General features: G+C 32.0%; 3 protein-coding genes across 3 annotated transcripts; 2 read left to right on the top strand and 1 right to left on the bottom strand.

Moving 5' to 3' along the window:
* Positions 1–3,010: 3,010 nt before the first annotated feature.
* On the top strand, positions 3,011–4,060 carry LOC107363492 (uncharacterized). Its single transcript, XM_015930725.3, has 4 exons — positions 3,011–3,140; positions 3,203–3,325; positions 3,402–3,634; positions 3,705–4,060. Exons 1-4 carry the CDS (start codon positions 3,068–3,070, stop codon positions 3,825–3,827), a joined length of 552 nt encoding a protein of 183 aa, XP_015786211.1. The 5' UTR covers positions 3,011–3,067; the 3' UTR covers positions 3,828–4,060.
* A 3,858-nt stretch (positions 4,061–7,918) lies between these two features.
* On the bottom strand, positions 7,919–9,514 carry LOC107363487 (uncharacterized). Its single transcript, XM_015930718.3, has 4 exons — positions 9,341–9,514; positions 8,997–9,272; positions 8,711–8,931; positions 7,919–8,612 (listed from the first exon to the last, which is right to left on the bottom strand). The coding sequence occupies exons 1-4, from the start codon at positions 9,426–9,428 to the stop codon at positions 8,112–8,114; spliced, it is 1,086 nt and encodes a 361-aa protein (XP_015786204.1). The 5' UTR covers positions 9,429–9,514; the 3' UTR covers positions 7,919–8,111.
* A 1,470-nt stretch (positions 9,515–10,984) lies between these two features.
* Positions 10,985–12,706, top strand: LOC107363806 (N(G),N(G)-dimethylarginine dimethylaminohydrolase 1). Its single transcript, XM_015931075.3, has 3 exons — positions 10,985–11,346; positions 11,740–12,039; positions 12,122–12,706. Exons 1-3 carry the CDS (start codon positions 11,071–11,073, stop codon positions 12,368–12,370), a joined length of 825 nt encoding a protein of 274 aa, XP_015786561.1. The 5' UTR covers positions 10,985–11,070; the 3' UTR covers positions 12,371–12,706.
* Positions 12,707–13,076: the final 370 nt, after the last annotated feature.

Here is a 13,076-nt window from a genome sequence, read left to right as displayed (position 1 = left end):
GATGGTGATGGTGACGATCTTGTTCTGATAATGAAAATGAAAGTTGACTTGATGTTGATGTTTTCTCGATTCGGAAATCTTCACCAAATCTATAAACATGGAGACTCGCCATTGATTCAGAATCTAGTTTACCATGGATAGATATTTCAAGAATGTTTGGACGGTTACTCTAACAAAGAACAATTTGAAAAGAGAATGAAATGTAAACGATAATGATAATGATAGTGATAAGAACACAAATCAGGTGAAAAGAGTTTAAGAAGAAATGAAAGCAAAAAAAAAATAATGTTTTCGAATAAACTAATAAACTTTACAATAGATGTCAGCAGCTAAAAGTAAAAGAAAGCGCAGGATTTTTAAAAAACAAGAACGACTTGAATTTCAATTGTGAATAACATTGAACTTTAATATTATTCATTCAACTTATGTTTATTAATTGGTGGTGGAATTTTTCCGCATTTTTTCAGACTGATTTAAACAATTGACTCCAACATTTATCAGCAATCATTTCCGTGATGCAAAAATTGGTCGATCATGTTTTAATCACTATCACTGTTTTTTTACTTTACAGGATAAAAACAAAGCAACGGATAATTGTCAACATTACCTGATGAATCTACCTGATCAGGAAGAAGTAGGATTTCTTATCATCACAGTAATCGTAATATTACGAGTACATTATCTCGCTTTGTTTTCATATAACCATTCACCATTGTTACTATTAACGTACTTCAAATGCAACAACCAAATGGCTGATCCATTATGGCTTTGTAACCATTGATTAAGACGTCGCCTCAACTTATGACCTTCCAATGTACCTTGACAATTGTTACGGATGGAGCTATTGATGAGCGATTTAACTAGTAACTTGGATTCCGACTGGACCTTCCCCACCATTTAACTCCATTTATCATTTCCCATCAAATTGATCATAGCTATTAGGTTATGGCCAGTATTAGCTTTCCAATTGTTAGGAGTTTATTTTGGAAATGATGGATGTTGTGTATTTGTAGGATTAAATTGGTGGACAATCTGGCTGACAAAATTCATCATCTTAATTATCATTATCATTCGAGTTTCAAGTTTGAATTTTGTCAGTTGGTGATGCAGATTTCTGATATAGAATTGAATTTTCTGATAAAATTTGATCGATTTCAATGATTTGAAAAATTAAAATCTTAAATGCACTTAGCTTTGTACCTTCATTTATTGGATGAAAAAAACTGAATTTGGTACAATTATTGATTCTAAATCAAGAGATAACTCATCATTATCAATGACATGATGATTAAGAATGAACTGGAAGGATTGGAAGCATAGGAAAGGTAAGAAGTTCCATTAACATCAACTTTACTGTAAACAACAGCATTATCTGCAATAATTTTGAAACCAAATGATTTCGTGCTAACATCGACTTTTCCAGAGTAGTAGTTAACGGTTTTTGGTATGACCCATCGACAATAATTATGAGTAATTCTGCCATGGAACCATCCATATTGACCAATAGAGTTAGCCTTTCCTTTAAGCGTAAGAAAACCAGTGATGCTACTCGTATTAAAATTGCAAACGGTGGTAATATTAATATTGTCATTTAAATTCAGCTCTATCTTGTAAGGTTTCGGTCCTCCTTCTAGAAATTGAAACAAGAAATCGGTTGAATTATGATTTGCCTTTGCGGCCAAAGAGTATTTATTGTCTCCAAGTAATGAATAGCCACAGCATGTTAAATATTGTCTCGCGTAGATTGGTAATCCTCTTGGGTTCACATCGACCACAACATCAGTTGAGTTGTGGCTGAAGGTTATATTATAATTTAGATTCTTAGTCAATTCAGCTGCTTCAGCACCAGCGAGAGGCCAATTATCGCGCTGATTTCGGGTCATGTTCCAACTACAATGTATTGACTTGTCCATTTTACTGTAAAAAGACAATCCGAGAGGTCTGATTAGACCGAATCTACTGATAACGGCTGCCGTTTGATTTGAGGTAAACTTGAAGCAAATGTAGTAATTTTTCGTGGATCCAATTATGAATTGTAAGGAAAGTGTAAGTGCTTCTGTCTCTTCTACATTGCGTCCAACTACAGTTAAATTGAGACGCTCATTGAAATCATTACCAAATACTCGTATTGTCGATTCATACGGGCAATTATTCGTACAATTTGGGTTTAATTCTGACGAGAGACGGTATGTCTTGGTTTTACAGTTGCCATCACAAGCGCTCTCTACGTTTTTCGGTTGACCAATAGTTAATAACAATATAACTAGAAGATGAATCATGTTTGTCACTTGTTCAGTATAATTAGTAAGCGATTAATATGGTCGCTAATAGTTGTAAATATGTAAATATTTAATATCTTTTACTACTTAACTTAACCAAATTAATATTCTAATCATTTCGTTTACGCATCCCATTTTAATTAGTCTCAAAGGATACTTTTAGACAGTTTCAATTATATTAGCCCTGAACTGTTTGTTGTTAGTCTGGTTTAGTATTTCCTTTTGACTGACTTAACCTTGCACTAAACCTTCATCAAAAACACCTAAATCCATTAATAATAACCCGTCTAGTTTTGATGATTTGTTATGGCTCTAAGTCAATGAGAAAACTTGTCCCAAAGTCTCTAGGTTAATTAAGGTTTTCAGAATCTTAATCCAAGTGAGTTTGATTGAAGTCGAAACGTTGATCATAAAACAAAAACCAGAAAACTCATGGCAAGCATTTTGGCATCTTATGAACAGAAGACTGAATTGATCGATTTTTGAACTTTACTAGCCTAAATAATGCATAAAACCAAATCAGAGGTTTGATTGAGAGAAGAGCCAAATGCGGAAAGCGTTCACAGATCCTTCAATCCTTCAACAATTTTAAAGCTGAAAGAGTTGAAACAATACAACTTGTTGTAACTTTGATGAAATGGTGATTGGTTCGGAACTTTAAAGAGAGACGTCGCTATGGAGAGCTAAAGAAGCCATTTTTCTTTCCATAGCTTTCTTATTTGCGCCCAATTTTGCTTCAGCAACATTCATTGTTTCAATATTTTCTCTTGTTTTGTGTAAAAACTAAAATGTTTATTCAAATTTTCGTTATTTTCGCCGCTGTTTTGGGCATTAACTGTGTCACAGCTCCATTCACACAATGTAAGAATTGATAAATTATCAAGTTTAAAACTCTTTCTAATCTTCTTGTTGATCGGTTTTAGGTGAAGGTCGAAGCTCGCTATCAACCAAAACTTCAGTTGATATTGTTCCCTGTACCCTTTCATCCACCAACTCTTCATGCATATTCACACGAGGAGAAAATGCAAACTTCACCATCTATTTCAGTAAGTAATTTTCAGTTAATCAACCTCTTATATCACGATTAACCCAAGACTTACTCTTCATTGACTCCTTTTTTAGCTCCACTTGTAAATCTATCAACTCCTATTGAAAGAGTGATTGTGGCCAAGTTTGTCAAAAAGTTAAAAGACAAGTACGTTGAGGTACCTTATGGTGGTGGAGTCAGTGCAGATGATAGGACTTTCTTGGTTGATGAAAATGGGGCTCACCAGTCAATTCAGGGTAATGGTATATTGTCTGGAAACCGATATTTTTTCAACAACATTTTCAATATACTTAACTCATCGCCAAAAGTAAGTTTGCCTTTGCTAAATTTGTCTCTATTTTAACTTACAAAACTTCTTTGCTTGTTTTATACATTAGACAACATTGTGGGTTCGCTATTTGATCCGTGAAGCTAAACCATGCAAGAAGAGTAAATGCAACTGGCTACTTCATCCTGGACAGTTGTTGGTTTGTGTCGAGATCCCGATTACAATCGAGTAATGGCACAATTGCTAATTGCTAACTCAAATGAACGCAAACTATCGACAGAAAAAAGGAATGAAAAACACATGGATTGATGCGACTGGGACAATCTCATTTCAAACAAAATCTTTTCATCAAAAAATTCATAGCGACAGTGGCTTACAAAACTTTACATTTGAAATCATGTAACAGCAATGTATTAAGATCGCCAAGACTAAACAATTAATAAAATTAAATTGACAGCACAAAAACATGTTTTCTTAGTTATTGTCAAGGCTAACATTGCACTTGTTGCAACGGCTTGTGAAGAGTTCAATTTCATTGTTTTTCCTTCAAATGAAATGTTTTTAATGAGTCTCAAAGCTGATTTAAACGTCAATCGAATCTCTAGCTTTTCTTGATTTTGGACGGATGAAATTGAACTCTCTAATGCTTAAAAGCTTTCAATGTCTTAGCAGCTACTGGTTAAGACCCATGAAATCCGTCTTTGATTGAAAGCTATTAATCTTTGACAAACTATAACAACTTTACATTTATTTTAGGTGTTATTATTAACAGAAAAAATATTAACAAAACGACACAATTAACACATTTATACAGAAATTGACACAAATGGTCAAAAACGGGTAAAAATTAAAGTCTTTCAAATTCAGACTCTGTTGGCTTGTATGAACATAAGAATTGAAGCGATTTGCGCGATTCAAAGTTATCTCCGATGAAAAGTTTTCGAGAAAATCTAGGTCAAAGTTGAAACTTCGATAGCCTTTTATTTAACTATGGAACTAGATTTTTTCATAAAACTAATTTTATAAACATAAATTTTGATGTCCAACGAGAAAATGGTCCTATTTGGAGAAATAATATTTTTGGTTTTCTGTAAAACATATTAGTTCGAGTTGCAGTTAAACCTGTCGCATTTTATGACCATAAGAGTTGGAGAACTTAAACTTATTGTGCGTTGATAAAAGTTATTGGTACACATCATGAATTGAATATTTTTTTCGATTCATCAACAGTTCTCTTGATTTTGACCATTGGTCTTAAAACTTTTAGCCTCAATATTTGACGTATGGTAGCACTTACAATCATCATCTTCCACCAATTCAATCCTTTACTAACTGATAGCTCAATGCTAATAATAACTTTTAATTAGCGCTTTTGAATAATGATATTTGGGCTGTAAGTGTGCGTACAACAACTCATTCAACAAACAAAACTCATCTTAACTTATTTCTTGGTTAATAAACCATTTTTCTGGTTAAACTTGCAAATGCAGATGCAAAGAATGCTGCCAAAGTCTGGAACATTTGAGTTCAGAGTTGAGACTTGGTGTGGTTTGTAGGGCCATAAAAACTGTATCGATTGGTACTATTAAATAATTCATCCGATGGACAGTTTTCTAGATAATCGAGGTCAAAGTTGAAACTTCGATCGCTTTTTGTTCCGCTATGGAACCAGATTTCTTCACACAACTTGATTCGCTGATGTAACTTTTAATGACCAACCAGAAAATGGTCTTTTTTTGAGAAATAACTTTTTCTTTTTCTTTAAAATAGATCAAGTTCGATTTTTAGTTAAACCTGTCGCATTTTATGCCCATTAGAGTTAAACAGCTGAAACTTAATATTTATACGTAAAAGTTGTTTGCACAAATCATGAAACAAATGCTTTTTTAAATTCATCAACATTTCTTTTGATTTTGGCTATTAAACTTAAAACTTTGCACCTCGATATTTCGAGAATGACTTCACTTACATCCATCATTCTTTAATCTAACATTAGATTTCATCATGGGTTATGACATGTTGAAATATTAAATCATTCAAAATTCTACGTAGAAACTTATAGTATTGTATTAATAATGTTGTCCGATCTAACACTTTATTTATAAAGTTAAACAGTTACTCAAATGCAAACCTTAATTGTTAGAATGATATTCATTTTTAAATGTATTTAGTCATATCATATTAAGGCCCATAATAAGATTTAATGTTTGGTCACAGAAAGATGATCGTAGGCGCAACCATTCTCGACATATTTAGGTTTAAAGTTTTAAGTTCAATGGCCAAAATTAAGAGAATTATTGATAAATTAAAAAAAGCATTTAATTCATGATGTGTGACAACAACTTTTACGTATAAATATAAAGTTTCGGCTCACTAACTCTTATGGCCATTTAATGCGACAGATTTAAATTAAAATCGAACTTGGTATGTTTTAAAGAAAAAGAAAGAGTTATTTCTCAAAATGAGACCATTTTCTGGTTGGTCATCATAAGCTACATCAGCGAATCAAGTTGTGTGAAAAAATCTGCTTCCATAAATGAAAAAAACGCGATCGAAGTTTCAACTTTGGCCTTAATTTTCTAGAAAAATATCCATCGGATGAATATTTAATAGTACCAATCGATACAGTTTTTATGCCTCTATAAACCCCACCAATTCTCAACTCTGAACTCAAAAGTTCCAAGCTTTTGACAGTATTCTTTGAATTAGGTTTGTAAGTTTAACCAGAAAATTGGTTTATTTAGCAAGATATGAGTTTATATGTGTTTGTTTGTTGGATAAGTTGCTTCACTGTTCATTTATAACCCAAAAATGATAGCCCGAATGTGCAAGTGGAACGTTATTGGATTTAATGAATTATTAATCAGTAAAGGATCAAATTTGTGAAAGAAGATGCTTGTAGAAGATGTCAGTCTCGATATATCGAGGCTCAAAGTTTTAAGGCCAATGGCCGAAATCAAGAGAATCGTTGATAAATTGAAAAAAAGATTGACTACATATTGTGTACAAACAATTTTTATGGACTAGCAATAATTTTCAGGTCTCTAACTGTTATGGTCACAGAATGCGACAGGTTTAACTGAAAATCGAACTTGATCCGTTTTACACAAACAGAAAATGTTCTTTCTCTATATAAGACCATTTCATGGTTTTTCATTAAAAGTTACATCAGCGAATCAAGTTGTGTGAAGAAATCTGGTTCCATAGCGGAACAAAAAGCGATCGAAGTTTCAACTTTGACCTCGATTATCTAGAAAACTGTCCATCGGATGAATTATTTAATAGTACCAATCGATACAGTTTTTATGTCCCTACAAACCGCACCATGTCTCAACTCTGAACTCAAATGTTCCAGACTTTGGCAGTACTCTTTGCATCTGCATTTGCAAGTTTAACCAGAAAAATGGTTTATTAACCAAGAAATGAGTTAATATGAGTTTTGTTTGTTGAATGAGTTGCTGCATCGTTCATTTATAACCCAAAAATGATGGCCCGAATGCGCTAATGGAATGTTATTGAATTTTACTGAATTATTAATTAGTTAAGAATTAAATTGGGGAAAGAATGTTTCTTGTAGATGATACTGTTCTCGAAATATCGAGACTCAAAGTTTTAAGGCCAATGACCAAAATCAGGAGACCTGTTGATAACTTGAAAAAAGGATGAAATCTATGGCATGAACAAACAATTTTTATGTGCAAATGATAAGTTTCATCTAGCTAACTACTAGGGTCAAAAGAAGCGATCGCTTTAAGTGAAAATCGAACTTATCTGTTCTACAAAAGACAATAAATTTTATGCATCAAAATAAGTGCATTTTCTAGTTGGTAATTGAAATTTATGTTTATTAAATTAGTTTTATGAAAAAATCTAGTTCCATAGTTAAATAAAAGGCTATCGAAGTTTCAACTCTTACCTCAATTTTCTCCAAAACTTTTCATCGGAGATAACTTTAAATCGCGCAAATCGCTTCAATTCTTATTTCTATACAAGACAACAGAGTCTTAATTTAGAAATTAATTTTTACCCGTTTTTCGCCCATTCGTGTCAATTTCTGTATAAATTTACTGATTGTGTTAATCGTGTCTTTAATTAACTGTTAAATTTGTGACTAAAATAAATGTCAACGTTGTTATTAATAGTTTGTCGAAGATTAATAGCTTTCAATCCTAGACGGATTCCATAGGTCCTAACCAGTAGTTGATAAAACAGTGAAAGCTTTTAATCACTAGAGGAATCAATTTCATCCGTCCAAAAATCAAGAAAAGCTAGAGATTCGATTAACGTATTGATCAGCTTTGAGACTCATTAAAAAAGATGTCATTTGATGGAAAAATAATAATTTTTTAATATAAAGCATCATTAGGAAGAATACAAAAATTCATTTAAATATATAGATTTGATTAAACAAATAAATAGTTTATAAGTTTCAAGAGTAAATTTCAAAATTCGAAAGTTTAATTATTGTTTCATAAAATGTTGTATGATAACATAATTAAATTTTTAAAAGTGCCGCTTAGTCGAATAAGCCACCTAATTCTAAATCCTCTTCATCAACATCAGGTTCTACAGGCACGGTTTTTTTATTAATGCGGACATTGTCTCTGAGTAAAGGCAATAAGAAGGTTGGGTCCATATATGCAGGTAATTCGTCGAATGGTTTCAGAAAACAATTCCTCATGAAACTGAAACCAAAGCAGCGCCTACCAATGTTATCTAATAATTGAGGCCAATCAGCTTTTATGCCGTGTTCGTGTTCATTTGTATAATAAAATGATATTGAACGATTATGAGTTTTACAATATTCCTTTACATAATCAGCAGATATGTCAGTAATACCAGGAGACACTCGTAAATCAATAAGAACGACTTTCGGTAATAATTCAAGCATTTCTGGTATATTTTCATCTTCAATATCAGTGTCGCACGAATGCCTTATAGCCAGGTGCTTTAAATTAGGACATTTTCGTAAAATCCTTTTCAAAGTTTGCCAATTAACAGTTCCAGAGCTATACATCTGTAAAAAAGGTAATTTGAGTTTTAAAATATTTTCTATATTATAATAGATCTAAGGTTTGAACTATTTACGATTGTATTTTTGATATAAATGCTTACATTTTCAATGACCAAATCCTCTAAATGATAATTTTTCACTTGTGTGTCAACAAAAAAGTCACTCCCATTGATACAATGAAACGCACTTTTCAGGTGTGGACATCGATCCATCAAACTTAACCCCCTGTATGGTTCACACCTCACAGATGACTCTGTACTTATTTCAAGTATTTCTAGCCTTTCGAGTTTAGGTCCATCATAACGTTGACTTGGCTTTGAACCTGTATGAATCAATGGATTAAAAAGATGGGCACAAAAAAGGTAAAATGTTAATCGAATAACTTACTAGAGCTGCTTGACATATGTAATCGTTCTAATCGTGGAAGATATCTCACAAATCTTTTAAAATCGTCTAAGGTACAATCTGAAATGCAAAGTTGTTTGATCTTTCTGCCATGTTGAGGAAAAAAGTCAGACTCGATTTTAATACTACTGACAATGACGATTTCACCATCGTGTATAAGCTTCAATCCTTTCCTTTCAGTTTCAATCTTTTTTTGATAACCAAATCTCTTCGTCCGTAATGAGCTAGGAAAAATTAATGAGTACCATCTTCGATTAACTATAAGACATACAAAACATGAAATCACAATCAACAGCTGTTTAAGTTTTTATAAATTTTTAACTTACCTAGTGAGCAGACAAGCAAAGTTTGTTTATCATTGATTTCACGAAATATTCTGAATAAACAGGAATCATCTAAAATTTCAATAGACATTATCTTTAAACAGTATTATATTGATTGCACCAAAAAGTAGACTAGAATGGAAGCATAATAGTGTTTCATTTCTGATTGACGGTTTTATTATTAACTAGTGATTAAATCTCGGGGCTTTGACATAACAACAAGCAATGGAAAGAGACCCAGCACTGCACATGCTCAAGTTCGCGCAATTCAAAAAATTGCTAAATTAATTCAGTTTAATTGCTGATTTTATACTGATAGATTTTTCACATCTTTAAGGGCCTAATGTTATAATGGCCTGTAATTTTCGTTTGTTTTACGCACACTTTTTTGACCTTTGATTGAAGTCAATCCATATTGGTGAAAATCCTAGATGAATACAGTAACTAAGAGTAAATAAATAATACATTGCAATACATGTTGTTGAGTTGAGACTGCTAGCTCAACTAGTATTTTAATGATACATCGTATAAAACAGTTACATTGAAACACTACTGTAAGGAACTGTTCTGAAGTTTTTGTTGAACTAGTAAAGTTTAATGAACAAAATAAAGTCGGGCTATGATAAACGATAAAAATAAATGCATAAAAAAAATAAATGAATGAAACTTATGCTTTATTGATATTTGCTGTTTCCAGCTTGATTTTGGCTCGTTATAACTCTAGCATGGTATACCAATTGATTTTATTGATTTAACCTAAAACATTGTTAATCGATCTAACTAACGACTATGAAAATTTTAAAACTTGGAGAGTACAAGCGATGCAGATGAACTGAGAAAGCTGTTCAATAGTCAAAAAATGAAGTTTAACCCAAAGAGTTAGCGGTGGTAAAATAATAATTCCAGATTTACCATATTTACAGAATCAGCTCTGATTTGCTGATGTATATCCAAAGTAAAATGGTAATTAAACTCTTCATTTGGTCTTTTAGTAGATTCCACTTTATGCCAAATTTTCTTGAATCATGAAGATTACCAAAAGATTCATAAAGATATTTCTCGAGGAAACAAAGATACAATGGATAGAGCTGTTCAAAAACTGGGTAAAAAGCGAAGGATTCATTTCTGGTCTTTTCATCTTTTGCTGAATCAAGATTCAGTTTCGAGCATCTTTCTCCATGATTATCACGATAAAGAAGTAATTCATGTAAAATCTCTATCAATAATTAAATCCAAACAGATTTCGTTTCAGTTTTCAAGGAACAATCTGAAATTTATATAAAAATTCGGTAATAAGTTTGAAAGATGAATCTAAACTGAATCCTCTTTTATTTGACACAAGAATGATAGTTGGCTTTATCCTAAATCAATAAAAGTAGACAAGATTGAGGGAAAAGTTGACTTTGATGATCTCTCATATTTAACTAATTTATTGTTATATGTGGTTCAATATGGCTTCAATTGTTACACATTTACCTTTGTAAATATTGATGATCATTAGGGTTTTATGACCCAACTTTAAGCCTTATGAAGCTTATCAAGACTATTAGTTAATATTGACCGGTAGATGATGTTAGCTTCGTTTTTATATCAATTTGGGTTGGTTACTGGTTTTTATCGATGAGGAAAAACTGGTTACTTGGTAACTAGTAATCAAACTGTAAACATTTGGTTTTCTGTATTTTGGTTTTTCTTTTTAGCTTTTTTTACTTTTATTTTTGGTGATAAACAAAATGTCAAAAACATTTGGTCGCTACAATTATGCTCTAGTTTCCAGAATTCCTGATTCATTTTCCTCTGCAATTGGACTTTCTGAGAGTGTTAATTTGGCTGAAGCTCGTCGTGAACATCTTGACTTAACTAAAATCTTACGGAGTCTTGGAGTTGATGTGATTGAACTTCCGGCGGACGAAAGTCTCCCAGATTCACCTTATATTGAAGATACAGCAGCTGTTTATAATGGTATTGCTCTGATTTGTAGACCTGGTCATCCAGCTAGAGCTAGAGAGGTAAACTAATTTCATATTTTGTCCTGCTTTTCCCTTACTTTTATGTTTTTAATTTTTTAGCAATTAGTTAGCAATTTCCTGATCAATTAGCAATTAGTTGTAATACAATGCTCATCAAAAGTAGTAACTTTAAATAAGCTAATTGTATAGCATCATTACTTCAACCAAATCATTCTCTGTTGTATAAACTGATTTTTTTAAGTAGGTTAAAGGTAGAGTAATTAATTCCTAAACCTTATACTTATCTTATGCAAAACACTTGTCATTACAAACGATAATGGTTGACTCAGAAAAATAGTTAACAACACATCGGTTTATTTTCTTTATCAATTTCAGTCAATTGATTATTTATCTTTCTTTTTCTTGTTCTTTTTTTTCTCTTTCCGTTTACAGACCGATACAATCAAAGCGATAATTAAAAAAGAGCTTGATTTACCAGTGATTCAAATTGCTGATCCCAAGGCAACTTTAGATGGAGGCGATGTACTTTTCACTGGCAAAGAATTTTTTGTTGGAATATCTGGTCGAACCAATGAGGCTGGTGCCCGAGCTTTAGCTGCTGCATTTCCTGAATATCCAGTTACCCCAATTCGAGTTCCAAATAAACTTGTTCACCTCAAGTCATGTATGTCAATGGCAGGACCAGACATTTTGTGTATAAGTTCAACTCCAGAGGCTCGTGAAATACTTAAAGTTAGTTGTAATAATTTCATTAGCATTTATAAAATTCAATCATTTGATAATAATTTTTCTTAAATCTTGTGTTTTCCAACAGCTAATGGAGCGCGAAGCAACTTTCAGATATGCAACTCTAACAGTTCCTGACAATGGAGCTGCCAATGTTACCTTTGTTAATGGAACTCTTTTGTATCGGTCAGAATTTCCAAATAGCTGTGAGCTAATCGAGAAAAGAATTGACTTCCCAAAAATACCAATTAAATTGTGGGAACTGAGCAAAGCCCAAGGAACTCTCTCATCACTTGCCCTTCTAGTTAACAAGCCTAAAAGGAGCATGAAAAGTTAGCAAAGCTGGCTAAACTTCAATTTTTCTTAAATAATTGTTTGAAACATTTTTGTTCCTCTATTTCGCCCACTTCAACCAATCATTCAACAAACAATCAATTCTATTTACAACTAATTCTGACCATTATAATTTTACATATAATGATCAGTTCATCAAATGCGTTCCTATGATGTTCATTCTAAGTTGCATGTTACATTTATTGACTTCACTTTACCTCCTTAATTATAACTATTATTATGATGAGAAAATTTAACTTGTCAAATTAACTTTTTTTGCTTTCCACAATTCATTCATGGTCAGCCATCATTATAAAATTAAATTAAACTTATCAATAGAGATTGTATTAAATCTTATAAAAAGGAACCCAATCTAGATAGATTGCCTTCAATGTTATAAATATTATTAGCAATTATATTTATGTTATTATAATATAATTCAGAATAAAACCAGTTAAACTGATGAGTAGATTATTGTTTGCCTATTTGAAGATCTCAGATAATTTCACCTTTAGTTATCAGCTCCAAGATCCTAGGTGAAAGCTTAAACATCGGTAATTTGATCTAATATTAATGACAAAGTAGGTTTCATTTTCATGATCTCTATAATAATAAAGGATAATCAAAAGTAAATCATTATTCGGTTATTGTATAACATTATGTTTAAAGAAGTAAACTTGAGTAAAAATAATTACAGTGATGGATATTGT

The sequence above is a fragment of the Tetranychus urticae genome, chromosome 2, assembly GCF_039701765.1.
Source record: "Tetranychus urticae isolate SD_2017Ah chromosome 2, NJAU_TeUrti_SD_1.0, whole genome shotgun sequence".
Classification (NCBI taxonomy): Eukaryota; Metazoa; Arthropoda; class Arachnida; order Trombidiformes; family Tetranychidae; genus Tetranychus; species Tetranychus urticae.
This window is presented reverse-complemented; position numbering and strand designations above follow the sequence as displayed.